This window comes from Harpia harpyja, chromosome 7, assembly GCF_026419915.1.
Source record: "Harpia harpyja isolate bHarHar1 chromosome 7, bHarHar1 primary haplotype, whole genome shotgun sequence".
NCBI classification, from domain to species: Eukaryota; Metazoa; Chordata; class Aves; order Accipitriformes; family Accipitridae; genus Harpia; species Harpia harpyja.
This window is the reverse complement of record NC_068946.1, coordinates 9,433,127-9,459,394: the sequence shown is the minus strand read 5'-3', so window position 1 is coordinate 9,459,394 and position 26,268 is coordinate 9,433,127. Positions and strand designations below refer to the sequence as shown.

At 47.7% G+C, this 26,268-nt stretch overlaps 1 protein-coding gene across 13 annotated transcripts in view; it reads right to left on the bottom strand.

Annotated features, from left to right (window-relative positions):
• ZBTB40 (zinc finger and BTB domain containing 40) overlaps window positions 1-25,043 on the bottom strand; it is a 43,075-nt gene extending 18,032 nt beyond the window's left edge. For 3 of the 13 annotated variants that reach the window (XR_008235873.1, XM_052791464.1, XM_052791468.1), the window contains exons 1-7: window positions 24,897-25,043; window positions 23,313-23,444; window positions 16,612-17,399; window positions 15,850-15,983; window positions 8,718-8,898; window positions 8,043-8,185; window positions 2,495-2,687 (exon numbers count right to left, since the gene is read on the bottom strand). Coding sequence is in view for 12 of the 13 variants with exons in the window: in XM_052791464.1 (XP_052647424.1) it covers window positions 2,495-2,687; window positions 8,043-8,185; window positions 8,718-8,898; window positions 15,850-15,983; window positions 16,612-17,338 (1,378 nt within the window). In the remaining variant the exon portion in view is untranslated. Of the gene's footprint in view, window positions 1-2,494; window positions 2,688-8,042; window positions 8,186-8,717; window positions 8,899-14,086; window positions 14,106-15,849; window positions 15,984-16,611; window positions 17,400-19,975; window positions 20,913-23,312; window positions 23,445-24,896 lie in introns of those variants that run through there. The other 10 variants (XM_052791466.1, XM_052791467.1, XM_052791469.1 and 7 more) reach the window with 7 other exon arrangements.
• Between the last annotated feature and the right edge of the window lie 1,225 nt (window positions 25,044-26,268).

Below are 26,268 nucleotides of genomic sequence, written 5' to 3'. Positions count from 1 at the left end.
CCATTACTGACTCTTAATTGTAGTTTCATTGAAAGATGTCTGTAAGTGAGAGTCTTTGAGCTGCTCCACCGAGAAGGAGCTCTGCAGCATGCTCCGTCTCAGCGGTGTATGACTATCAAACATGCTAACATTTTACGAACACCCAGATGGTCCAAGGTAATCAAGAACTTAGCAGGCTGAGTTGTCCTTGCTGAAAACGTTAAGGGAACACAAACCAGACTTGTGATTGCAAAGCGGCAGTAATACCCTCTTCTCTCCCTGACACCAAAGAAATGCAACTTCAGCCTCATTCCTTCCCCCCCCCATATCTAATTCCATGCTGGGTCTGCTGAGGTTTGCCCCAATGAATCTGAGAAACAACTCTAGAGTAACACCACAACCCTTTAAAGACACTCCGCTATCAGGACACAATGGACTAATTCAAGAAAGAAGAACAGTGTTTATTCAGGATAATGAAGAGACTTGGGCAAAACTTACTGTGTACCAAAAGTAATATACGATTGTACTTATTGCCAGATTAGTTGATAAATAAAACTGGAAATTGCCAAATAGATGAATCTGAAAAGGATATTTTTCACTCTTGGAGTTACTAAATTGGAGAAGATGCATAGTTATACTTTTGTAGGAGAAACCAAAACAAAAAACTGTAGTTCATCCAAGACATCTGTGCATGTTTTTTGTTTATGTGCTCAGGTCTTTTAATCATTTTGGTTCAGTACCAAACAGAACAATCTATTATTCACACAGCACCACTTGGGAGAAAGGCAGCTAAATACACACAGCTTGGTGAAAAAAAAAAAATACAGTCTCTGGGACCCAGAAAACCTACGGTGCCAGGTAAGAGGAGAAAGCTCTCCAGGATGGTGAAGGAGGCAATGGCAGGCTGTGGGAATAATCAACGGAAGATTTTGAGCTAATATGAAAAACTCCCTGGACAAAGACTTCTTGGAGACATGAGTCTACTCCCTGGCAAAGGTAAGTGAACCTCATTAAGTGCTTGAGCTCCATAGTGTTTAGGTATGACTTGGATGTGCCCCACATGGATCAGGAGATGGTTTACAAATAAAAATATTTTCCCTCTTCTCCCATAGGAATGTTTCTGATTTTATTACATAAATTTGAGCTGTTATGAATGCGCTCTCAGCTCAGCTGCAGCAACAAGGTGAGCTCCATAACCTGCATGCCCTGCGCCAGTGTACAAGACATCCTCCTTTCTGTTAGCAGGACAGCACAGGACATCAAAGGCTGCCATCAGTGGCTCAAATCATTCCCTCCTTCTTTATTTCCACAATAAGGAATATTTGTGCTTCTGTTTGTTCAAGCTGCAATTTGAGGAGATTCAACTCTATGTAATTAAGGAATGCTCCTCCTTGGAATGGGTATTACCACTAGATAATTAACCATGTTGGGAGTCTGGTGTTTCAAGAAAGCAATCGTGCTTAACAAATGACAAAGCAAACTGCCTGTCGGGAATGTTTGCTACAGAGGAAATTATCAGCATTATGAGCACAGTTTTGCTTCCTATTAAACACTCATTTACATTTCACTGCATGTTAATTTACTTTTTAATTTTTACGTGACTTCAGAGCTGGTGAAATTTGCCTCTCCATCCGAATTGCTCAGGTGTGTGCCTAAACCCACCCAAACTTGGAAGGCTGTCCCACCAGTCAAAAGATGAGGACTCATGAGTCCCTGAACCACCATAGGCAGGCACCAAACAATAAAACCCCACCAAAACAAAAAGGAGGGGACTAGCTATCCAAGGTCATGATGTCTAATAGAGACACTAAGTGTGGGACTCCCATCAGCACACTCTGCTCCACACAGGAGACCACAAGTCAGTGACCACGATATGCAGAAATGCTACCTGGATCAAGGACAGGCGCACAGCCCAACTAAATTTCCCCCACAATCTCCCTCAATCACAAAGAATTCACAAAGACAGCAGCCAACTAAGACATTGCCTGTATTTAATGTCAAAACATCTATGACTTTTGGGAAGTTTCAGGTATTTGCTTTCAAAGCCAGCAAGTACCATATGTTAAAGTCACCAATGGACCAGAGTTTGGTAAAGATGCCTTCACCTATGAAGCATTTATTATGTGAAAATTGTTCTATTTATTACGGAGACATATGCTGCTGCTGCTTTTAAGTGACTCAAAATCAAAAAGTAATTTGACACTGGAGGGAACAGTTCTCCTCTTTTCCAGAGATGACATCCTAGCTTCTACCCTATCAGTGTGAAACTCAAGGAAGGAGCCCAACAGGCTTCTGCCCAACACTGCTCATTTCATTGCAAAGCAGGGGCCTTGTTGCTGGCATAGCCCTCCTACCCCAGTGCTCCCAGACCATTTTTGTTTGAATAAAATGGCCATCCCATTCCCCTACATGAAAGTAAGATTATAAGAGCATGCTGAAGTCCAGACAAGCATCCAAACTCCCTGGCAATTCCCTGAAGCGAGCCCCCAGGCTCTGAAGTTTAGTATACCCATACCTTTGCCATCAGAGACATTTGCTGTTGCCACCAAGTTGTCTAGCAGAAGGTGGAGACCAGGGAATGATGCTTTCACAGCCCCCAGAAGTTTGACCAAACTTTCCACTTTCAGGGTTTTCTCTTCATCTACCTTCCTGAGCAGATTGTCCATGGCTTCCCTCTGAGAGCTGCCTTCACAGCAATCCAAAACTACCTGCGACAAAGAAACAGCCAAGAACCTGTTTGTGAGAGCTTCCTATAAATTCTTGGATCTGAACAGAGATCAGAGAAACAGGAACAGTATCACAGTACTGCAATAAATCCATATCCACTGCTTTCACTCATTTGATTAACTGGGAGGTGTTATGGAGTGCTAGTTACAGGAACAACTTAACATGTCCCAGCTAATCTGACACGTGTCACCTTGAAAACTACCCTGGTGGGTTCTTCCACCAAGTCTAGCTCTTGGAAGTGGCTGACAAGCAAAAAACCATTTTTTCAAAGGAAACAAAAATGGACTTAATGATAGGGTTCAAAACAGTATTTAATCTAATAATTTTAGTAAATACTTTTTAAATTGGCAGTCTCTTTTCCCTTGTCTCCCCATTTTTTCTGCTTGTCATCAAAAGACAGAGATGGACAGAAAAAGAAAAAAAAGACTCTCATTATTTAAACAAGCATCCTATTAATTGAATGATTATTTCTATGACAAGGCCACATGAGACATCTCTTATGTGAGATGCAATCATTTGGGAAAGATCTAGTATGCCAGTAGAATACCTACAAGGCTCCTACAAGGGAAAGCCAGTTGACAAATACAGGTTGACCTCCTCTCTGCAAATGCTGTGTTCCTAAGCATTTGAAATGTAGGACTGGCAGAAACTCTGTAGGTCACCAGCCCAGTTCCCTGCTGTCATAAGCACTACACTACACAGTCCCATTAATAAAATTATTAAGATCTGTCCTAAAACTAGTTACATTTTTGCTCCCTTTCCCCTGGTTGGAAAGCTCTTCCAGAGTCTCATTCCCCTGTTGATTCTTCTAATTTTCAGCTTAAATTTATTCATGGCCAGTGTATACCCATTTGTTCATGTGCCAACATCATCTTTTAGCTTAAAAAGCCTTCTAAACTCTCTGAGGTGTTTACCCTACCCTTCCTCTCCAATCTCTTTATAAGAGCACAATCATATTCCCTCTCAGTCATCATTTCACTTGTCTAAATAAAGCAGCTCCTCTCATAAAACAGCTTCTCCACTCCCCTGATCTTACGACTGCAGATCTGTCGCTGCTTCAATACAAATTCATCTTTTTTGAACAAGACTGGAACTGCACACAGAAATTTCAGATGAGGTCTTAATTCTTAGTTCTTGTTACTGCATCTAAACGCACGCCCTTCACTTTACACTACCACATCATTCAGTTCTCACTACTTAGTTCTGCAGCCATGTAATTCTTCTCCCTCTTGCAGATCGTCCTCTGTGTGGACAAAAGATCCCAGTTTTGCTCATCAGCAAGTTTTGCTAAGCATGCTTTGATATTTTTTTGTCAATAACATTAGTGTGAATATTAAGTAAGTGCCAAGAATCCCACTGGTAACCTTGCTCCAACCTGTCAGTCCTGCCTTCGGCACAATCTGTAGTTATCTCCCAATAAGACACATCCTTTTTTAATATCACCGCTTCTTCTAGTTTAACAATTTCCTCACATGAAATTCAAATGCTTTGCTCAAGTCTAGATTGAGGCAGAAAAAAACATTTTTATCTCATCAAATAAAGATTCCAGGTCAGGCAGAAACAATTTACTTGAACACCCTCTACGGCATTTTATCCCATTGTTTTTTGCTTACATGCAGTGCTTCAGCTACATATGCCCTCCAGCCTGTCCCAACACATATTCCTGTGCGCCCACAGAGCTGACTGCCTAGACCAGTGCTTCCCTCTCCCACACATCTGTCCTGGTCATCAATTGTAGGGACCACTCTCAACTTGGAAAATACAGTAATAAACCTTGCTGTCGCTCTCATAGCCACATGTGTTAGCTCCTCCACTCTGTTGGGGGATGCCCTTTGAGTTGTGATTTCACTTCAGCTGCAGGAAATCTCTCTTTCTGTGTTTCTCCTGGATTTGGCCCTAGGCTCAGCCGTGAGTTTGCAGGTCATCTCCTCTCATTATTCTTTTCCTTTACTTGGTCAGACAAATGAATGTTTGCTGCTTGTCACGGTATGTGCCGTGATGCCCAGCAGCCTGACATGCCACAAGCCTCTCTCCATACCTCTAAAGTACACTTCTTTGCCTGTCGGACATTTCAGACATTCCTTGCAGGTCCTAATGCTCTTCCTCAAGTTATTCATTCACTCAGGTCTGTAACCTCTCATACAAATTCTCCTCTCTTGTTCAGGATGCAAACTTCAGACAATTCTCCTACCTTTAACATAAAAGAAACTAATCCAACAGCTCCTCCTGCGCTCTTACGAGCAGCTGATCTCATTAATTAGTTTCTCTCATTTCTGAAGATCTGTCCTTTTATAGCCAAAACTCTGTTAGTGAACCTGTTGACATATCCTCCCATCTAATTCACACTGAGCTGACTCTGGATCTCTCAGACTGAAGTCCTCTTTTAAGAGAACACAAAAAGGGGTACAAGAGCAGCATCCTTTTGGGGAGTTCACGCTGTAACCTACCACTGCTCCCAGACACGTGTCAACAGGCACAGAATTGATGTCCCTGGCAGTGGCAGATGCAGTGCTGATATTTTGAGACTCATTTTGACACCACCAGGTGAGATGGTCAGAAAACATCTCCACATTCTGCTTGCAGCAGGACTTTTCCATCCCCCAGTGTGTCCAGTTAAGATCGCTCCTGCAACGGCCAGTAACCTTGCTTGTGTTGTCATTGGTACCTGTCCTAGCTCTGAAGCAGTTTGGTTTGAGCATCAAGCTGTGTAGGCAATGGAGCCAAAGGGGAGGGAAAGCACATAGCTCAAAATACCCAAGTCCCCTTTAGAAGAGAGCCCAGACAGAAGGAAAGGACGGGTGTTTTTACCAGCTACTCTGATGCTCCAGGTTCAGGGCTGTACTGTGGACTGGTCACTCTGAACTCTGCAACAACCTAAGCTATGGGACACCATGCACATGGTCTTCCTTTGTATCCAAGTTTATTTCTTTTAAGTGATAATCTGCATCCAAGCCATCCCTCAAATCCTCCACCCTACCTCTCCACATTACAGAAACACTAATAAAGCCACAAAGTTAAGCACTCAAAAAATAGAAATGCTAGGTAAAAAGTTCCCCAGAAAACCAGGGATTTACAAAGTGGCTTCACAACACATCATGTACTGGTTTTCCAGCAAAGACAATCAGACTTGCTCCATGCACAGCTTGGACCGGGCACAGAAAGAACCCAGTTGCCTAGAAAAAAGGCTGTTACACGTAAAACTCACACTTGTCTTGCTGAATAAATGTGTAGCTAATGAGGCAGTGACTGTGAGAAGAAAAAGGAAAGCCTGGTCTTTATGAATCCTTGGAGAACTAGATCCTAACTCTGCCAGCCCAGAGCTCTAGTGCAGTGCTGGATGAATCAGGTAAGACGAAACCTTCAGAGGTGGCTCCTAATTCCATGTTCGTTTTCCCAGTACTGCACATGAGACACCAGAGATCTCAACTGCACATATGCCACAGGCCCACCATTTTAATTTAACTTTTGAAATAATTAAGCACTTTTCCACTTGTCTGAGGGGAGCGGGGAAACAAACAAAGAAAACAAGCCTGAAAAAAAGGGAACCCCCCAAGGTCAGTCTACACTTGGCAATTTCTGCCTTATTTTCCTGTGCCACAGCAGGGAAAAAGCTATGCACCCAGCCTCACTGGAGTGCTCCTCAAATACATTTGTTATTTGCTGGGAACCTGTGGGCTAAAACAAGAACATGAAGGGATCCCATAGAGAGAAGAAGGATTTTGTATTCACAGTAGGGTTTGGAGGCTCTGCAGCAAACAGAGCATAGAGTGACTGAAGAAGATAAAGAGAAATACTGAATAACACTACCCCTTCACCAAACGAGGCAGGAGTCCCCTAGTATATGATGATGCAATTAAAGGCTGTATCCTGTGCCCAAGGAACAGAATTATGATGGCAGAATGGTTTTGGTTTATTGTTGGGTGTTTTGGTTTTTTTTTTTCAATGGGAAGGAAGATAAAAAATGGCTGCATTTTAACTACCTAATTTCATTAAGACAAAAAGAAGAGTGCAGGGAAAAGGTGCAGCCTTTAAAAGAAAGACCACACTGCAACATGAACAGGCATATATGAAAAATCCTAATCTCCCCACTGCTGATGCAGCTTCCACAGCTAGGAGTTCAGCTCCAGGCACCCCCATGCAGGTCTCTGCCAACAGCCAAAATATCCCCAGCAGATGCCAAGTCCTTTGCTGCATTCAGGCCTTGCTCTCTCCTCTCACATCCCCATTCCAGGCTCAGCCATGCTGCTTTCAGAGGGGAAAATTCATCAGCCACCACTCACACCCTAGCCCACGAGGACAAGGCGGATGCCTCTGTTGGCAGCACCTTCTTTGGCCCTCCTTGCACCGAGCTGCGCCCATACTCAGGGATGCTCCAGGCTGGACGCTTGGTCAGGGATTGCATGCAAGTGAGCAAGACAATAATTGAGGGACTTAAGAGACAGGCAGAGGTTCTAAGCCCACCTGTCATGGCTCTGGTCAGGCTCACTCAGACGGAAAGCAGACATCATTCATGCCACTGAGCACAACAGTGCTTTCCACTCGCTATAATCCTGCGTCAGGGGAACTAACTGATGTGACAAACTAGGACAGGAGGTGTGCAAGCTGTGTACTGAACGCAGCATGCTAGGGCACCCTGCAAGTTTCAGCTGCACAGGCGGGGTATAGCCAGATCCACCCAAAACACAAAGGAAAGCAGGTTATACACAATATTTTGTCCTTTAAGGTGTCTGCAAATCAGCATACATAATGCAATTGCTTACGGGAAAGCAACAGTCTTCCCCACCAACTGCTGCATTCAACACACTAAACAAAAAAAAAAAAAAAAAGAAATCAGTCAGTGGATGTGCTACTCTTGCAGCAACTTATGATAAGAGTTAAAGCTGGGGGAGTCAGCTGAAAGGTAAGCTGATGACCATGCACAGAAGGACATAACTAGCAAGCAGGCAGCACAGAGGTATCAGTGGTTCTGCTGAAACCAAACTCCACTACAGAGCCTTCTCCGGGCTTACAAAAGGCATTTTCAGGGCCTACGAGGAGTACCAGGCACCTCCTCTGCCCCAGGCTCTGCTTGCAGGGGCAGTCTGACACTGTACCAGGCAGTGTTCATCCTGGTCTTGGGGTGGCCTTCACAGCTCAGGTTTCACTATTCCCACAGTTCAGCACAGAAGGACCTGAGACAACACATATGTGCAGTCCGTGCTGTGCAAAAGGGAGGTGAAATTGCCAGGTGAGGCTAGCGTATCACTTGGCAAACCATGCAGTAAGATGTTGCCTTGCAGACACACACACCCCCACACACACCCTCACAGAGTTTTCCTTATTTCAGACTTTTTTACCCGCTTCTCCGAGGCGGTCAGGAATCCCTCTTCTGCTGCCTCCAAGAACTCTACAATGGGGCTCAGCTGTGTCACACTCTGGATCAGCTCCTCCCTGTGTCCCAGCAAGCGAGCGGTCAGCGTCTTTGCCTCGTCTGTGGTCTCTAGGGGGAAAAGGATTCAGAAACACAAGAGAAGAAACAAGTCAGTCTGAAGGAACTGACAGGCTCCTGAAGAGAGTGAGACTCTGTGAAAGATCTAAGTGAATAGCAAAGCTCATCCCAAGCACAAGCAGCAGAGGAAAACCACTTTACTATTCTCTTTAAACTCTATGAAAGGAAAACGTCTCATTTATCTAACAGAGCACAAAGCCATAAAGCAAGCTGGAGGTTAACACCAGGTTTGCAAGGCCACTGCTTTGTGTCAGACTCAAGTAAGAAAGGAGCTTTCAATCCTGAGGCTCAGCTGTGCTCTGACCCATGCTGGCTGCGCAGCCATCGATCCAGCCCTCCAGGCAGCGATGGGAAGACCCCTGCGCTGCCTACACCCCACTGCTGTGGGACGGAAACACTCCAGGATGTTGGCCAGCACGGGATAAGCCTCCTGCATCCGAGTAAGGATACAGGGTTTCTGGAGACCTGCTTTGCCTGTAAGGTTGCCCGCTCACTTTGCCAGAGGCTGCACCCAATTCTCTACCTGTCTGCTGCAGGGCTTCTCCACTGCCCTGTTCCCACTCCAGCAAAGCTGCTCTGAGGTTGGGATTTGCATCTTGAAACAGCTTCAGTAAAGATACGAGGGTCTGAGCATCCTTCACTTTGCTCAGCAGCTTCTTGAACACCGACTGTTCCCCTGCCTCTGTCAGACAGGCAACCAGAGCCTACAATGGAACAGGCAAATGCAGGGAAGGTTTTAATAACAGACTCAACTGCCCTATACAAACTGACAAAAAAAGCAGAATCCTGGGGGGTTTTTTTGCTCAGGGGACAAAAAAATAAACAAAACAAAAAAATAACCACACCAACACACACTCAAGCTCCAGTCTGCGGCCACCAGCCCCGGGAAGGAGGGCAGCAAGCCCTGCCTGCCAACCCTTATCTTTATAGCAAGTCCCACAAACTGGAGCTGGTTCCAGTAACAGACATCTCTTCATTTCTCCCCCTAACAGCCAAACGCCAGTAAGTCTGAGACCTAATAAAACATGGTTTAAACACTGTCACTTTGGAAGCCCAAGGCTAGGGCAAGGGATACTAGATTGCACTGCAGAACAAAGAGAGATGATCACTTGCACAGAAAGCAGAGAGCATTTTAAGTGGGACTTTCAGGAATCTCCATCCTCAAGTCACAATGGAGTTGCATCTCCTAGAGAAAGCTTTGGAGAGGAGGCACGCAAACTCTGAGTGTCGTGGGCTCTCAGCACGCCTAGCAATCATGCCCAGAGCTCCAAAATCAACTCCAGTGACCCAAAACAGCAACCAGAAGCAAACATGCCTGCACAGTTATGGAAATAAAAGGAAAAGAAATAAGCTGTAACTCTTGCTCCCATTTCCCCGGAGCCCTTTAACGCTGTAAATATTGCCCCTAAAGACACATGCTCCCCAGCTCTCCAGGAGAGATGCCAGCCTTTCAGAGCAGGCATCCTTTATTAGAGACTCCAGGGATGCTATAAAAGTACCTTTGAAGTGGAGAGCTTAGCCCAGCTCCAGAGAGAGCGGCCATTTTCTGCTGTCATTGTCATTTTTATTTCTACGATAAAAAGACTGAATGCAACTGCTTGGGGCCTCACCAGGGGGATGGTGGACTTGCTTTTCCTAGCAGGTGTAAATGCTCATATATTAGGGCAGCGTGACAGTGCAATGACCTATTGCAAAGAGTATCCACAGAGGGGAAGCTGCAGGGGTCCCAGCTCTTACCCGCTAACGGCATTTTTCCTGCTGAACAGAGAGACATGGACATGAAGGGCTCTGTTATAAAGGAAGAAAGGAGATGCCACTGATGTGCTGAAGAACAAGCTTAAAGGTATTTTTTTAATGCAAACATTAATTTGTAATGAGTCTTGATAACCAGATCATGTTTGTTGTCAAGGTTTGCATGCATGGCCCCTTCCAGATCAAAATGATCCTGTAAAACACAAAAAATCTTGACTCTCACCATCCTAAAGGTGCTCAGCACCCTGCCAAATACATGCTTTTACTAATATGGATGAAAAGTAACTTGCATTGTTGCACTGTTTTTTTTCTTTTAAATATTTTTTTTTAATTAAAATCAGCACAGCATTGCTACCTAGAGCTCCAGATAACATCTCTTCCTCAGTGCATAGATCTGGTTAATGGAAATGAGTTTTCAGAAACTGAAGGGCTCTGCTATTTATAGTCTCTTTCCGGAAGACCTTTCCTCGGACACATTGCTCAGTGGGAACAACAGCCTTTTAGCATTGTTTTGAAAGAGCACACAGTACATTTTAGACTTACTTCGAAGCACTAACAATTCCCAGAGATCCTGGAAAAAAACGGAGAAATACTGGTATTAGCTGGAATCCCAGCTTCCACTTAGTCATAATGTGCCCACACATTACAGCCTGATCCATTAGGCTTTCGCTGCCTGGGACACTTGCAAAACCCTTCATGGCCAAACTGGCACAAATTAGCAGATATCCAGCTTCCAGACTGGAGCAAAAGACCATCTCTTTGAGAAGGGAAACCAAGTCACCGAGACCTAGATTAAGCTTGAGCTGTGCCACCAAATAGGTTCAATGTCCACCAAGAAGTTTGGTCCCAGTTGAGGATGTCAGTTCTGGTGGCCACAACACTCCTAACTCAGTACCACAACGGTCACACACCATGAAACAGCCCTCCCAGCTCATCTCAAACCTCCCCATTTCCACAGCAGCCCCGAGGCAAGCTCTGAACAGGAATCTCTGCAGGTAATGCCCCAGGAGGTAGGTCTCCTATCTCCATATCATCTGCACATCTTCCACATTTCTCCAGATTTCTTTCCTAATACAATCAATTCCTACACTGCCGTGTCCCTTTGCCCCATCGCAGGACCTCCTGCTCTGCCCCATTGCTCCTTATTATTTCTTGCTCTTTCCAATGTACCTTGCTGCTTTGGGTAGGAAGGCGCACAAGGCTGCTTGTGCAGAGCTACAACCTGCTTTTGAAATGTGCAAGAGCTGAGTTAGCACTGTGTCCTCCCAGCCACTCATTTCCCTCCTCACACCAATCTACAACACTCCTAGTAAGCCAGTGCCTCCAAGACCTCCACCCCCCGCTCCAACATGATCGTGAGATTAAGTTTTTTGGGTGGGGACAGGGATGCTCGAAGAGCAGCTGGTGGCTGGCCCTGTAGGGAGCGACCCTGAGGCTGGGCTGGGCTGAACTCAGTTGATGTACCAACCTGAGGGATGTCCTGGGACCCAGAGAGGACCTCAACCAGATGGGCAAGTAATGCGCATCCCACCTGAGAGTGTGATGGCCCATAACTGAGACTAAAGAGGGATGTGGGAAGAGAAGGAGGGCTGTTCAGTGCAGCCACTAGCCCAGCTGGCCACTAGCCTCTTCTCTGCAGGTGGATGAGCAGTGTTATGGCTTTTCACGCCTTATCCATGCTCCTGCTCTCACCATGAGAGCACATCTCAGCAAAAAGCCACTTCACTGACTATTACTGAGTGATCTCTCTCAAGCATCACCTTTAGAGTGAATGCAAGCGCTCAAAGTGTGGTGGGGAAGGATCTGCAAGAGACAGACTGGAAAGCCATGGGGTTTAGGGTGACAGAAGCAGCTAGCTCCCTTCAGACCCCTCCTTCACAAGCTGAGGCACATTCAGTTACAAGACTCACCCCTGAATGTGGTAAATCCTGTGCCAGTACCTCAATGCCACCTCCGTTCCCTGAGGAGAGCTGCACTGGCCATTCAGCAAGCTGCAAAGTCCCTGACGGCAGGAGGCTGGGCACCGTGGGGAAACTTCCAGAGATATAATCATCAGTCCTCTATGAACACGAGCTGCTTTGGATTTTTTTACTGGTTAATTTTCCATGTGCATAAGGTGAAGCAAATATAAAAAAGCCACTGGAAAACCACATGGAAAAAGCTGCTGCCTGCAGCATCGATGGCATGGACAGCACAGGGAGGGGCTCTATGCATATGGACCACAGAGAAGCTCCTAGGCTATGATTGCACCATGAAGTCAATCAATTATCACTGTGCGTACAATAATCAGAGAAAAAGTACGTTCCCACTTCTAGTTCAGAAATCTGAAGTGCTTTTTTTTCAAGCCTGCATTTGTACGTCACTGATGAGGGACACCCCAGTACCAGCAAAGCTCCATGGAGAATGCTGACCCCTGCTTGCTCCCTGCAACAGGAACAAAAGCTCAGCCCAAACTTCCACACCAGAACAGGGGGAAAAAAAGTTCTCCAGCTCTGCCACTACAAAATAAAACCCTCACAACCTATCACTCCTAATCAGGATGCAGAAGATAACGGGAAACTTCTTTCTTCTGCCGCATCCAGAAATCCCTGCAGCTGCAAATGAAGGACGACAATAATTGGACAGGCCCATAGGCAATGGAAATGATCCACAAGCACAGTGACATTTATTCTACGTGGGAGAATCAACACTCCCCCACTTCATCTGAACCCAGTAGTAGAGGGAACAAATGAGCTGTGCAATAATTTGAATTGAGTTTCTCTAAGAGAGCACAGGAAGATAAGACTTGACACCAGCAAAGCTCTTCTACGCTTACCCAAATTACTGCAATTTCAGTCTTGTTCTCATTTCCAAGCAGGTTTCATCCAGGCCAGAGCCAAATTAAATAGGAATAGTTTATGTGAGATACACAGAGAGACTCTAAAACAAAAACAACCTCAAAAATCATATCTCCCTAAATAGAAAAGCAACTAATCTGCATTTTTCAGCCCAGGGAGCAGAACGTAACATCAAACTTGGAGAGAAGCAACAATTCTCACAAAAGCAAGCCCTGCACCACAAACCTCCTTAGGGAAAAACCTCACGACCTAACAAATCTCCGCTGGAGGTAGCAGGAAATAAGGCAGCAACACCAGAGGGGTAGCAGACAGGAGCACTGTGGGGAACAAGGCACCCATGCAGGGACAAGCTCACAAGCAAAGGAATAGAAATACAGAGGCTACATCCAAGGCAAGATCCCACTGAAACCAAAGGAGCCTGAACACTGGGACAGCCTCAGTGTCAACAGGCAGGCTTGCAAAACCCTCATGAACACCTGCAAGCCCCCATGCTGCCCAGGCTTTGCTGTCCAAAACACATCGCTGCTTGCCTATAGAGATAAGCCACCCACAAAAGGCTCCTGAGCAGAAGGACGTGCAGGAGGGATGGGAGATCTCCCGTGCAGCAGGGCAAGCACACCCAGCAAGACTGCTTAGTACAAAGAAACAGCATCTCACCAGCTGCCAGACCAACTTTTACTTGCTCTGAGGCACCTAAAAGACTTCAAGCAAATGACTGGCAAAATAATACAAAAAAAAGGGTGGGGAGGGGGAGAAGGAGAGAGGAAAAAAAATAATCCATTGACGCCTACCACTGGCACAATCTCAGCCTTAATTACGCATCCCAAGCTGGGCTCTTTGGAGCTGAACTTGCACTTTAAGCATGACTTTAAAAACACACCGCTGTATTTCCCCCGAAGAAAATACTGGGCCCTTGTGGGAAAAAGCTACTCTGTCTGCTGGAAACAGAGCCCAGGCTCAGTGCCGGTGCCCACAGGTCCTGCTTGTCCCAGATGGGAGCTCAGAGACGGACAGATCTGGCTGAGCCCTCGCTTACAACAGGCTGCAGTCTGTGCCCCCCACTGCCCTGGGGCTGACACTTTTCATGCTTGTCACAGCTGAGAAGTGATTTTTCAGGAAGGCTTAGAGAAAATCCATTTCTCATTTATTCAGCATTTATTTATAGCTGCAGAGAAGTTGTCCAGCTGCCGTTTTGTGGTCAGACACCCAAACTGTCTCCGAGCTCCACAACCTCTCGCTTGGCTCCTGCTGCAACAGCTCATTTGGGAGCATAAAGGGCCAGGCACAGGTCTGCAAACCTCACCTGCTGGGTCTTGGAGGTGCTGAAGAAACACAAAACAACAGTTACTGCAAAGCAATAGAAAATGGGGCTGTTATGCAGAGCAAAAGCAAGTCAGCACGCCTGCCTGGGCACTCTGCTGGTGCGGTTCTGCCCTGTGACCATGGAGGCAGCACAACCGGGCAAGGGAAGGCATGCCAGTACGGGTGATGCCTGCTGGCATGGGTGCATGGAGCTGCCAAATCCCTTCTGGCAGCACCCATCCACATCAGACAGCACCCCCCCCAGCTCTGCTCCAATTGCCAAGGTGCAGAATAGGTAAAACCTTAAAACTGACATATTTTTCTGATCAGGGTGATGAACAAATGTACAAAAACCTAATCTTTCTCAAGGTGCACAGGCATGCTGACAGCAATGCACTCACAGGTGCTTGTCAGCCCAGTCAGGCTTGGGCTTGCTGCTACAAACACGAATTAGGACCCACATTTCCCTCCTAAAGCCCCAGAGATGTTAAGTTCAACACCATTAGGAAGGTCAGCAGCTAAGGGAACACGGGCTTCCCTCCGTGAACATTTAAAGGCTCGTCAGAGAAGAAACCTGCACTCCCTGACTCAAGGGAATTCTCCTCCCTGCTGTCATACAGGTTTTTTTCTAATAAGCATGTTGCCTTGGGTTTTTAAAAGCAGAACACCACCATGGCCAAAATGTCCCATGTCCCATAGTCATACTGGGGACCGAGTGACTTGAATCCAGACAGCTTCCTGGCCAGCAAGTGCATGGAAACCTAGACAGCACTGCAGCCCCCCAACTGAAGGAATAGCATTTCTTGGCTTCAAAAGGTCACCTAACCACAAAGCCACTGAAGAGCCAGCAATAAAACAGTCGCACTTTCGTTTTTCCACATACAGAAAAGGTACGCAGGGCAGTTCATGCAGCCTGGTATGAGAAACACTCTATCCAAAACAGCCGGGGTGAGGAGAGCAAGTACAGTCCTATCCTTACTCCATAGTGGCCACAGCTTTTTCCGTAGACCCTGCGATCATGCAGCAGTGTGCAGCCAGCATGAGTGCCCTCCTGGACCCGCCACAAACATTTCCAAGCTCTGTGTCCTGCACCACTGCTACACCAATACGGACACAACCTGCTGTTTCTGCAGTGGCTTTGAGCCGGTATGACAGCTGGTATCTGTTTACCATTGTTCACAGCCCAGAGTATCAGTATCCTTCAGGATTAACCAAGCACCAGACTCAAATATCCCCTCCAACAGTAACTCGAGCATCATTCATCAGCGACGACTGCTTTTAAAGCGGCACATCGCCAGGAGAAGCTCAGCGGGGTGGCACCCATAGCCCCCCCCCATAACGCTCCCCACAAGCAGCCTGCCATACGCAGAGTGGAGCAGATGCTCCGCGGCAAGCCCTCACTGAGGGCTCGGGAAGTCTATTTTGGGATCTCATATGTCAGTCGTTTACAAGTCAATACAGTTCCCAAAGCAAATGCCATAAACAGGGGGACAGAAATCAGTGCTGGAGCTCTTCTACAACACAATGAAGCTATCTTCAGGGCAGGACATATACTTCCTCACCTATGTGCACGAGCAGCTTGCTCTTACAGATGCTTCTCTCCAGGGCATTATTCAGGTGAGCATGTGTTGTCCTTCAAACAACCAGGCACCAGAGCCCCAGTTGCCCATGAAACAATTTCCTAAACAGGGCACAAACTATTCTAGCCCTCAGCAGGGTAAAAAAAAAAAAACTTGTATCATTTACCCAAGTAAACACACCTACCTCCTTTTGAGAGGCATCAATTTCTCTGCACTCTTCTAGTCTTTTCAGCACAGCTCGGTTATCAGAAAGGGCCTCTGAGAAAACACTTTCATACTGAAGAAAGAAATCCAGTTTACAGCTTTTGCTCTCTGCTGCTGTGTGAGAGAAACAAGACAAGTTATTTGCTAATTGAAGGGATTCACAGAAAGTGTGATGTGATTGAAAGGCATCAGTTTGTAACCAGCACGTTGGCTATAATAGCGAAACTGTGACTCACAAATCCCTTCCAAAGATATCACGCTGCCTGGAGGGAAAACCAACAGTTTATTTAACACCAGTTATAAATGGAACATTTATTTTAAACCCAGTACAGTCTCTGTTTTCCTCCCATGCTGAACAGGAGTTTAAAGGATAAGGTAGCATTAGCAGGCAACTCTGTTCGCTTACTGTTATACAGACTGTCTTATCAACCTCATGTCCTGCACTAACGCAGATCCCACTGTACGTCAGATGCAATCACATGCATGAGTAAGAAAAGTTTTGCTCACTACAGCTCTGTCAAAGTGGTGAGCGAGAAGCAACTGCAAAGGCCAAAGGAGGGTATTGCACAGTGCTAAAGGAAGAAAGTCCCTGCAGAAAAGGGGTACGTGTTGGTGCTGCTCCCAACCCAGGGCAAACTAAAAAGAACAAACAGAGAGGAAAAGATGCCCTGTAAAAGAAAAACGTGAGTCAACGCAGTTGCAAATAAGAGGCAATACTGAGCCCAGACCTGTAAAGTCTCACCTAAATCCCTTGCTCCTCCTTTCTCATCCAGAGGCTCAGCAAGCTCCTCTTCCACACAGCCACCCTGCCTGGCACAGGCAGGCTGATCAGGACAAGAGCCTGAATCCTCCTGCAGGGATCTGGAGTCACTCAACATCATGTTCTGCTGAACCCAGGTGTGATTCATGGCAAGCTCCTGGCCAGGAGAAACATCTGCTTCCATTTCTGCTTCTAGAGGGCCAGGAAAAGGGGAAACTCTCTGAGGAAGGAGGATATCTGTTTTTCCTTCATCACGTTTTTCAGACTGGGGCAGGTTATTAGCTTCAGCATGGTTTCCAGATGAGTCTGCTGCCTGGCTGGAGACTTCTCTCACTACCTGGTCCTGAGTAGAACAGCTGATGAGGTCCCTGAGGAGGTTTTTGCAACTAACAGCCACATCAAACATCTGCAGACTATCTGCCACAGAGATAACTTTGGTGAAATTGTGTTTCCCCAGGGGGAGTTTGCCACTGTACATCATCTCCAGCAGGAGTGCAAACTCCTCAGGAGTCATCACAGAAGCATCGATGGAGATGGTGTCCGTGCTGTCCAACAAGGATTTAAAAAGCAGGCTGGCAGCAGCCAAAACCACCTTGTGTGCTCTAAAATGAACATTCCCAATGAAGATGGTGCAATCGCAGAACTGCTGCTCTTTGCAGAGAGTGTACAGCTGCTGCAGCAGCTGCTTGCTGTAACTGGGAAGCTCCATGGCACCAGGGTCTACTGGCCTCCTCTCGCTGTGGACTCCACACTGCTTTCACAAAGCCCAGCTAGTTTAAAAAAAAAAAAAGGATCCTGTTAGCACTTTGCTCAGATACTAGCCAGACAGAAAGAAAGAGTAAACAAAAATTACTTTTCAGTTTACACCTCCTAGTAGTTTACTGTGCTGCAGTTCAGTGGTTCCAGCAAGAGGCCCCATTCTGAACTCACACTCCCCAAATTCATCAACTTACCCTACTAGAGCTGAAAAGTCTAGATACTGTTCAAATATAAATACATCAGAAAGAGCTTGGAAATGAGTACTGAGTCCCAGGAGCTATAAAAAAGGGAGAAGAGACTCCCTGATGTGCCTCCTACCATACAACTCAAGGAGGTGTGAATGCTCTTCAGATCAGGCACTGCAGCGCCAGGCTTTGCCTGCATCCAGAAGCTGGAGCTGATGCCAAATTCAACAGCTGGTTTCTGAAAGGGCAGGAAGATCTGTTCAGACTATCTACCAAACACAGAAGAGAATCTGAGGTGTTGGTTTTGACGTGCAAAGCACTAGGTGGTTTGGGACCAGTTAATCTCTCCACGTCACTACTAAGATCAGCAGGGGCATGCAAGCGTTAGAGATAGAGGTCTGCTTGCAGCCCAGGGCCTTCAGCACCTCCCTTCTCAGCACACCACAGTCGTAACTCATCAATTTACAAGTCTTTTCCCCCAAGCTGTAATTTCTTGCAGAAGTCCACAGCCCTAATCCCATACACCAGAGCCTCACTTTTACTTCCTCACCCCTGCCCCTGTTACAGGAGGGAGAACAGATAGGACATCTGCCAATGGAATTTTTATCAGCGGGCTATCTGGTGTTTTTATCTAAGCTAGACAAGATAAAGATGTTACTGCCTTGTCTACACACTAGCATGCCTAACACTGGTGCTGGCAATGATGCTGAAACAAAACAGCATGAGCACTAGAGGAAGAGCACCTGGATAGACATGATTTACATGACCTTCAACTGCTTAACATCTTTGCACTCAGCTTCCCACTCTCTTGTAAAGAATAGGAGTAATATTGCCTATCATCAGGGCACAAGCTTTAATGAGCCAATGCTCATACACCACCTTGAAGCACTGTCTTCACAAAAGCAGGCTCGGAGCAACTTCCAACTTGCACCAAATTGCAAGTTGCAAGCAGACGCTGGGCGCAGGTTGAGCTGGTGTCTCGCTCCCACAAGGCGCCAACCCCTCTGGAGCTCAGACTCTGTGGGAAGCAGGACCTCATGCCCACAGGCGGGCAGGTCTCCAGCTGTCCTTCTGCATGGCACTGCCTGTGGTAGCTGTGGGAAGACGGGAGGAGCCAAGAGACATCACTTCATACCAAAGCTACAGACGGCTGAGCAACTGGTTGGTGGATACCACCCATGCAAGAGAGCTCTCCTGCTCAGCCAAGAGCTCCCCCGTGCTTTAAAGAGAAAGTACTATGTAACTTGCTTTTCAATCATCAGGATAAGATCACAGATGGTTTTGACATCACCTCAAAGCAGAGATGTCATGCTCTCCATCTGAATACCTTTGAAGCAAGAGCACAGGGTAGGTGGGTCCTTTTCTGGAAGGCAGGGAAACCTAAGTAGCTACCCCACCCTCCTACTTCCCAGGAGCCAGAGCTTCTCCAGGCGCATCGCTGCGAAAGGCTGTCTGGTCTGCAGCTCATCTCTGCTGCTTTGCAAGTACCAGATCCACCCCCTCACCCATGCACAGGGCTGGCCACCTGCACTTCTAGCCTACTAAATATGTGGGCTCTGCTATCCTCCCACACTGTTGTAGATTAGAGTAACCAAGCTGCCATGAGCAGAGTTGCTGCTGGTCGTGGGAGAAGGAGACCCATTTCTTTTGCCATGCTCAATGTAATAGCAGTTTTAGTCCACCCACTCCTTCCCTGGAGCTGAAGGACTTCCAGTATCTGAGATGAAATTGGGTCTGCTGGTTAATTAGTAATAGCTGTGGCTCTTCCTACAAAAGGACAAGGAGGAAACATTGATGTCCTGGAAGAGGTGTCTGTTCACTTTGCCATGAATAGCCTTCTGCATAAAACCTATCATTTCCACCGTGGCAAGCTGGAAGAAGCAGCAGCACCGTCTGCTCCCTCTATTCCTGGCAAAAATATAGAAGACATATTTGCCCATGACAGCTCAAAACAGTAAAGCTCTAAGCAGCCTAGCAGCACCTCCCCTTCTTTATTACAGCAATCCAGAGCACTGGAAAATGTGTCCTGAGCAATTAGATCAGACATCTTTGTTTAAATACATTTTACTTCTTTAATTACAGGGACCCAAAGATCCAGTACTGCCAAAGAGAACAGATATTTTTTTAACAAGGGGTGATGGCCAAGACCATCCTCAAGGCAATTGCCCCCTTCTTAGAACACGCTTCGTGTTTTTATTCAAAGCTTACAGCCAGAAGGGACCACCACCAGCATCATTTTTCATCTGTCATTGCCTCCTAGATTTCTGGACTCAGTAACTTGGGTTTGGCTAAAGTTTCTCTTCCAGCAAGGTGTCCAGTCATGATAAGACCTGATTTTTAGGGGGAGGACCCTCCACTGCCATAGTTCTTCTAGCTGTTAAATTACATGCCTCATTTCTTACCTGAGTTTGTCCAGCTTCATTTCCCAGCCATCTTCTAGACAGCTTTTGGGAGATTTGTCTGGGACTGGGCTGAACTGGGAATCTCTCTGAGAGCAGGTAACTAATACCTCAGCAGCAATGACTGCTTACAGAGCATGAGCCATCTACCTCTGCCAGCACCACTGGTAAGAAAAAGCCATTTGTTAATTTTTCAGCTTAAAGCTGCTTCTCTGCATCCTCTTTGGACCCAGGCTCACTGGAGTTTTTTTATGAATTTCAAACTTAAGATAAGTGGGCTGCTTCTGGGGTCTCTGACACCTGAGCCACCAGAGCACTGCCCTATTCCAAAATACCCGCTCACTTGAGTCAGAAGAGGGGACAGAGAAGACGGAGGTATTTGCTCATCTCAGCTGCCCTCCAGGTGGGCTTTGCAAAAGAACGGTGAAACTTTTGAGGAACATCAAGGGACATCTTAAGCCTTGTCCTGACAGCTTCCCAGGGAGAACACCAAGGTGGCTCAGGAGTCAGTTCCACTGACTTCCAGTGAGACTGCAAAGTCAATCAATTTGAGTCACATTTTCAAAAGTGCCCAATATTCCTAAGCCTCTACTCAACCACATGTTGATAAATTCCTCCTGTTCATCCTTAAGCAGCAGTTATCATCTGGGACTGCTCTCAGGACACCCACTTCAGCAAAGAAGCCCCTTCTTCTGAACCTCCCAAGTACAGGAAGTCCACAACGGGTCTGCCCCAAACATTATACTCCACCATCCAGTTCCATCTCTTTCACCCTTTTCCCAGGTATTTCTGTCCTCATACACCTCCACAGTTCAAGGGGATCATGTCTTTTTCTTTAAGCTACATTAGAACAGGAAAAGGATATGTTGATAGCAACAACACTTCTTCACAGAGGACGAGGAAACAGGAACACCCAATTCTGTCTACATAACCAAAAAGGAGTTTCCAAATTAAATTACTTCTCTTCATCATTCATATAATTACTTCAATCCAGATTCAAAAGCCATCCACGTCACTAGGCTTATCAAAATATAATTGAAATTTAGGACTGAGCACTTTAGCAATTACATGCTACAGAGACAGGTGCTCCAAAGATGCACAGATGAGACCATCCCTCCCTTGCAGTTATGAGGCTGCCGCAGTACCTCACATCGTCAGAAAGTCCATCACAAGGCACAGAAAGAATTTTAATGCTACCACAGCCTTAGTAAAACATATACCTCTCACTGCCATAGTTAAGGGCTTTTACAAGGTGCTTGTCAACACACCTGCTGGCATTAATAAAATAATGCCAAAAGCTACTTCCTGCATTGATTAGTAGCATCTCAGTAGCCAGCTTGAAGATGCATTCCATGCCTGAAATTATTCCTTGGGATGCACATGGAGCAGGCTTTTTTTAGCTTTCAAAAAAAATTTTTAAAAACCCAACAAACTATTGCTGCACTGCCAAGGAATTAAGCAATACCATAACACTGCTTTTTAAAGGCACAAACCCACAGCCTTGCGCTCCCTCTTCTGACAGCGCGGTGCAATGCAATGCACAGACGGATGATAAAGCTTACTAAAACCAATCCGCACACCCTGTGCAAAAGTAGAAGAAAGCAAATCCTATGCAAACTCTAAAAAGCTAAAACAAAGCGAAAAGAAAAAAATAAAAGTGGACAGAAAGAGATAAGCAAAATGGAAGAATCCAACTTCTCTCTCTTAAGTAAATGCCACTTCTGTTAGAGCTGATTAGAAGGCCTCACAGGAGCAGCCCAACAACACTCCTGTTCCTGCACTCTTAGCTTTCTGCTCAAGGGAGCTAAAATCCAAAGTGGTCATTGAAGTAAGTGCAGGTCCCAGCCCAGGAAGGCTTCCTGCCCCTGTGAGAGGAGCTCACTCCATCACTACCCATTTTGCACTTACTCAAAGGCTCGTTTCAAAAGACTCATGTAAATCAGTAAATGCAGCAGGATGGAAAGCTGAGATTCATTCCCTTGTGTTACCTGGCCCTGCAGTCCCTTGCGTACAACAGCAGCCTCCAGGCGATGGGCAACTTTCTGGTTTTAGCTCTGAGGAGTTAAGGACAGTGAAGCCTTAAATCAGAATCTGAATGCTTTTTGGGTGTGTTTACCAGTTTCCTGTTTTCTTGTTACTGAGATGATGACCTTACAAAGAGGGTTATTGGAAAGCCAGAAAATCATGTACTGCAATTCAATTTTCTTACCTCTCCCACCAAAAGTAATTCAGTCTTTGGAGTGTTGAAAGAGGCTAAGGGGTCATTACCTTTCTCTGGGGTGCTCCAAAGGGCCAGAGCAAGCAGCTCTCCCAGAGGATAATGTAAAATCCAGTACGAGGAAGCCAGGGCACACCAATTTGTTTTTCAATCTATTTTATTTCAGTTCAGAGCATCAGTGCAGACAGATAACAGAGGAAAATAAGCAACACTTTGACTAAATTCAGTGCTTCACAGTCTCTAAAGGCAGCAGAATATACTGCTCAAAAAACACGCAACACTTTGGCTATCTGTCTGCGCTGATGCTCTGAATGGAAATATAATAGATTGAAAAAAGAATAGGTATGCTCCAACTCTTAACAGCAAGTTTTCCATTACTCTTCAAAGCGAGGGCTGATGCCTATCCCTCCTGGAATAAGGTTGCCCCAACAAGAGAATGAAATCACGCAGTGGAAAACCAGCACAAACACAAAGCAAGAGCTAAAGTTTGCTCCAGTGGCTGCTCAACCATGTCTCACTGTGCCCAAGAATACTGAAAGTGCTAATTGTATTTTGCAGGTTCCCATAACATTCCCTCAAAAACCAAAAGTTGGACATCTGAACTCCTGTTTGTCAGGTAGGTTTATATCAGAGAAGACTGCATGTTGCAATTTATTAGTGGCTTTTTAAAAAAAAAAAAAACAAAACACTACTTTGACCAGCTTTTGCGATCCATTTTGCTGTCAGCAGAAGTGCAGAAGACATTTTTTCCTACACCCAAGAGCAGACATGGTACAATGTACCCGTATGGTGCCTTGATCCAAAGGTCTCTTCAAGCACACAGGGAAAAAAGCTTTAAAATGACACTTCTCGAGCATGGTCAGCCCAAAATGGGAGCAATTCCCTCAGACTTGTTAGTAAAGTACACAGAATTACTTTGAGCTGAATCTATCAAGACAGCAAGTCAGGAAGCACCTGGACTTCCACCACTGTCACCTCCTGCTTCAGGCCATCAGAGAGGCACCTCCACAACCCTGAAACTCCATTAAAGCAAAAGGACCTACAACAACTCTTCAAACGTGAGTGCAGGTGCTTTAAAACAGAGAGGAGGATGCAGCAATGTAAAAGCCTAACAGCATTTACCTCAGTAAGCCAACTCACTTCCTCCGTCTCCTGGAAGACTTCTGTAACTGCTGAGCTGCGGTCTGGGAGACAACAGGTGCATTTTCAGCACCTTCTTTAAGCAGTATGTTGAGGCCGTTAACTCAAAATATACTGGAAAGAGAGATGAAACAAGGGCAAATGAGCAGGGCATGGAGGCTGGGGTGGTCAGCTGGGAAAGGACCTCCGTTCTGGTCTGTACTATAACAGGCTATTCCTGCATCACCCTGTCCTTGCACCAGGGTTTGAAACCCAAATTCCTCCTCAAACACAAGACACTTGGTATCTCTTAACCAAAAACCTGCAGAATCAGGCTGCCTTATGTCATATCTGGGCCCATAAATCAGATGTGCCAGCTTTCCTTTCCACCACAGAAGAAATTACCCCTGAGAGTCACCTACGAGCCTGTCTCTCTCTGGGAAGGAGATGGATTTTATTGACCAGGACCCACCCCAGGGCATTTCCATAACACATCTAACCTGACCTGGGGACAGGCTGCTACAGAAAGGAGCAGCCTTGCTCCTCCCTTCTCCGTGCTCCTCTGCAGCAGCTCTGTCAAGCTGGTGACCACACAAGAAAACTAGATCAGACCGCTGATTTCTTGGCTTAGTGCAAAAAACCTATTTATTTATCTCTTGATGGGTCAGTCTTCTAACCCATCATCTCAATGAACAGGCATGACTAGCCATCCAAAGCAAAGGAGAGGAATCTGTAGCAAAAGGCATGGAAGAGCAAGGTAATGCTTTTCCCTGCCTACCTTTAAAATACTTTCTGGGAGGTTCACAGCTTCTGCCCAAGCAGGGGTCACAGCTCAAAGAGCCCCTAAAGCGCATCTAATGAGAACCATCTTAGGGGGGTCAGTAGTATCCAGCTGACAGGCTTTGGCTCACAGATAGAGCTGAAATTCTGGTGAAAGAATCTTTGCTTGTAAGCGTAGGTTACAAAAGGAAAGACTCGGGCCATATTTTCCATGGCAGTGATGCAATCAACCAGCTCACTTCGGCAGAAGGGACACGGGTAGTGTTTTAAATGTGAGGGACTGCAGTCCTTCAATTCTTTGGCCACCCGTGGAGCACCTATCAAGCACACCTTGATTTAACACAGCACTCCCGTGGGGGATCCACCTCCCGGCCAGGCTGCAGGCAAGGGCAGCCCCCAGGCTCCCCTCAGCCTCCTTGGGCCGCCTGCGAAGGCTTCCCAGGAGCCGGTCCCTCCCTGCGGGTGAGGACAGACTCTCCCGTCCCCCTGCCCCCCCGGGACGAGGCAAACCGCCCCATCCCCGGCGCGGCAGAGCGCGGGCCCAGCTGCCCTCCCTTCCCCCCCTACCCGCGCGGGTTTGGCACCGAGGTGGGGAGGAGAGGCCTGGTCCCGGCGGGGGAGGCCGGAGATGGGGACAGCCCGGCGGGGGGGGGGGGGGGAACTGCCCGCCGAGCCCCTCCAGGACACCCACGGCGGCAGCCCGCAGCGGAGGGGGCGAGCGAGGTGAGGTGGGCCGGGCCGGGCTGGGCCGGGCCACCCCCGCGGCGCGGCCCCCAACCCGGCCGACGCCACCGTCGCCATGGTTACCTTTATTGGGAGCGGCGCGGCGGACACGGCTCACGGCGGCAGCGGCCGCCGCCGCGGGAACAATAAAGCTTCAACAACAGCCGCCCCTCCCCCCGCCCCCCTCAGCGGCGCTGGCCCGCGCGCCGCCATCTATGAAGCGGCAAAGGGCCGGCTCCCGCGGCACGTGACGGAGGGACAATGGGGGAAAGAGAGAGAGCGCGCGAGCTGCCGCCGGCAGCTGGGCATGCGCAGTTCTCTCGCGCGCCCTGCCCGCGCGCGCGGCTTCCTCACCCCCCCCCCCACACACACACACCCCGTCCCCTGGCGGGCCGCTCTGAGGGGGCGAGCGCCGATGGGCGCCAGGCCGGCTCCTGCCGCCGGGCCTCCGCCGCGCCCGGTTGCCTCAGGCGCCCTCGGAGCCCCCCTCGGCTAATGAAACACCATCCTCCCGGGGTAGAGCCGGGGCCCGTTTCCTGAGGAGGGCAGCGGTGGTGGTGGCAGGGCACGGGCCGTGTGTGAGCAGCCTGGTGGTGGTGGGCGGCTGGCTGCGAGGGGCCTGCCGGGCTGAGGCGGGGCGTCCCCGGGCAGGAGCGCAGACTGCTTCTGGATCACCCGCCCTTGGGCTGGGCGAGGGGAAAGGAAGACTTGGGCTGTGCTGGGCTTTTCAGAGCCGAGGTTATGGGCATACTTTGGGGGCGCTGGCCGCGGGAGGGGAGTGGGGCAGAGGGACACAGTCCTGGCAGTGGCTCCCAATCTTCCTTCTGCTCCATCAGCAGCTTGCCCAGTTGCTAGCCCTTGGCTTCACAGCACACTGCTGGCACAACTGCCTGCTCCCTCCTGGCGGCCATCTCAATGTTGTAGTGGTCCCCTACACCTTCCCTAGCCACTGTGAGGGTAGCCTCACCAGCTAGCCTGCAGCCCAGCTCATGTGACCTTGCACCACACACTGGAGAGGCCACTTGGGTCACCAGGCCTAGAAGGTGAATCAGGGTGGGGGGGTTGCAGGCAATCCCAGCAGGGACCCCCAGGGTGTATGGCTGGCCCCAGGAAATACAGGGGGCAAAGGAGCCACCAGATGCTGAAGGCCACTGTGCTTTTCAAGGTCCTGTGTACGTATGTTACGCATTAGCCTGCGTACGGCAGGATGTGGGGTGGGAGCAGGCTGTCCTCACTGAGCCCGTGCATGAGCAACCTGCTCTCGAGGCAGAGGTGATGAGACCCCAATTTGTATTTCTGTACAGACACATGCTGGCATAGCAGGGGTGCTCTTTGTTCCCCCCCAAGACCTCGGTGTGTTTATGTTCCCTGTCTCTCTGTCAGTAATCTGACCCAGCCCCTAGCTCAGAGAGGGCCTCTGGGTGCATTTCGTTTCAGCAGGCTTTGAGAGCTTCCA